The 2,240-nt window shown below is 40.7% G+C and overlaps 1 protein-coding gene across 1 annotated transcript; it reads left to right on the top strand.

Moving 5' to 3' along the window:
- The first annotated feature begins 209 nt into the window (after nucleotides 1–209).
- Nucleotides 210–1,999, top strand: LOC7470022 (GATA transcription factor 5). The gene is made up of 3 exons (XM_002305421.4): nucleotides 210–453; nucleotides 568–882; nucleotides 976–1,999. Exons 2-3 carry the CDS (start codon nucleotides 571–573, stop codon nucleotides 1,645–1,647), a joined length of 984 nt encoding a protein of 327 aa, XP_002305457.3. The 5' UTR covers nucleotides 210–453; nucleotides 568–570; the 3' UTR covers nucleotides 1,648–1,999.
- The last annotated feature ends 241 nt before the right edge of the window (nucleotides 2,000–2,240 follow it).

Raw genomic sequence — 2,240 nt, forward strand, 5'->3', positions numbered from 1 at the left:
CTCGACATAAATCAAGTGCGAGTGAGGGCAGCTGGACACAGGTAGAAAATCAAAGAATCGGGGCCTAACTAACCACGAAAGTTCTTTGATTTGTTTTTTTTTTTTTTTCTGGCTTTGGTGGATTCGTATGACCAAGGCTTGGTGGCTAAAGGTAAGAAATCTATACGGAAACTGTGGGTTCGCATGGCCAGCCTATAAAGACCCAAGAATAGTCATCTCCTAAATTGACCACATATCACTCACAAAAATAATTCGCCACCATTAACTTTTACATACAAACATTAAATTTTCAAAAAAAGAAATTGCTAATAATAAGAGAGAGATATCTAAGAGAGGCAGACAAAGATAAGCCATTAACTCCGCACCAGTTTCGCCCAGTAAGAAGCCTTCATTTCAGTGCCCAACTAACACCATCTATCCTTTCAGTTTCTTCCTTCTCCTCATCTTTGTCAGGTAATTTAGCCATTTACAGCACATAAGCAAGCAATTAGTCTATGAACAAAAAACTTGTTGTATATTTAGGGAATTTTGGTTAAAGTTTTTTTGGTTCTTGAATTTTGAATATAGAAAATGGAGTTCTGCATGGAGACAAGGGCCTTGAAGTCAAGTTTACGCAACGAACTAGCTACAAAATCAACCCAACAAGCTATTTCTGAAGATTTCTTTGCTTTTAATGCATCTGCTGTTGTTTCAAGTGATCAAGATTTCTCTGTTGATTGTTTCTTGGACTTCTCTAATGGTGAATTCAAAGATGGTTATGCACAAGAAGAGGAAGAGAAAGACTCTCTTTCTGTTTCCTCTCAAGACCGTGTTGATGATGATTTTAACTCAAACTCCAGCAGCTTCTCCGATTCCTTTCTCTCAAGTGAACTCGCTGTACCAGTAAGTGAAGATGATTGAATTTTTGTCAATTATTGTTCCTCCTTCTGATATTTTTTGTGTTCTTAATGAAACCCATGTTTTGTCTTTTGACAGACCGATGACATAGCAGAGCTTGAGTGGGTATCTCACTTTGTCAATGATTCTTTGTCTGATGTCTCTCTTCTGGTTCCTGCCTGTAAAGGAAAACCAGAAAGCCATGCAAAGAACCGGTTCGAACCAGAACCCAAACCCTCTCTCGCAAAAACTCCTGGTTTTTTCTCTCCACGGGTTCCCTCCAAGGCAAGAACCAAACGGTCCAGACGCACTGGTCGCACCTGGTCGGGTAGGTCGAACCAAACCGAGACACCGTCATCCTCAGCATCCTCAACCTCGTCAATGCCGTGTCTTGTTTCAGCCAACACGGTTCAAACAATTGACTCGTTATCGTGGTTGAGTGAACCGCCAATGAAAAAACCAAAGAAAAGACCGGCGGTTCAAACTAGTGGGATAACGGCGTCGCCCCAATTCCAGCGTCGGTGCAGTCATTGCCAGGTTCAGAAGACCCCGCAGTGGCGAACCGGGCCGCATGGTGCCAAAACGCTATGTAATGCTTGTGGTGTTCGTTATAAATCCGGTCGACTCTTTCCGGAGTATAGACCAGCCTGCAGCCCTACCTTTTCGAGTGAAGTTCACTCGAATAGCCATCGAAAGGTGTTAGAGATGAGAAGGAAGAAGGAGATGGGCGGACCTGAATCCAGGTTGAACCAGATGGTTCCTAGTTTTTGAAGGTTTATCTGTAACATGTAGGTTTTTTCTGAACCAGAGTCAAACCCGGTTCAGTTAGTCCGGTTTTATTTTTAGGTTGCAGACATCGAATGTATCATAGGAAGGGCATTTCTTAGTTCTTACCATAGTTTATAGGGAGATTCCTATCTCTATACAGTCTTATCCTTTTACTTCATTTTTCTTAGTGTTCCTTTTAGTTTAGTTTCTCTATCGTCTAATTTCTTATTTTTTATATTGGGAGGGTTTTTGAACTAGCGGAGGGGGAATCTCCAGTCTCTGCCTATTCTTAGAATTCCCAGTCTGTTTTTGTTCATTATTGGTATTTGCTAGTAAAATGCCCATTTTTGTCAAAGTCCTTTGAAATGTTCAAAACAATCCAGCCATCACCTTTGACAATATAAAATAAAAAATAAAATAAAAATTGAACGGATGGATGGATTGAGACAATTTAGACAATAAAATATGGTGGTGTTAGATTTCAGACCACCAAAGCTAATTCAATTTTGGACAAATGGTGCTTTCCCGAGTGGGTGCACTATAAATTGTTTAGTGGTCTGCTGACTAAGAGCATGCCCCTGGTGTCATTATTAAGA

The sequence above is a fragment of the Populus trichocarpa genome, chromosome 4 (genome assembly GCF_000002775.5).
Source record: "Populus trichocarpa isolate Nisqually-1 chromosome 4, P.trichocarpa_v4.1, whole genome shotgun sequence".
In the NCBI taxonomy this organism is placed as follows: Eukaryota; Viridiplantae; Streptophyta; class Magnoliopsida; order Malpighiales; family Salicaceae; genus Populus; species Populus trichocarpa.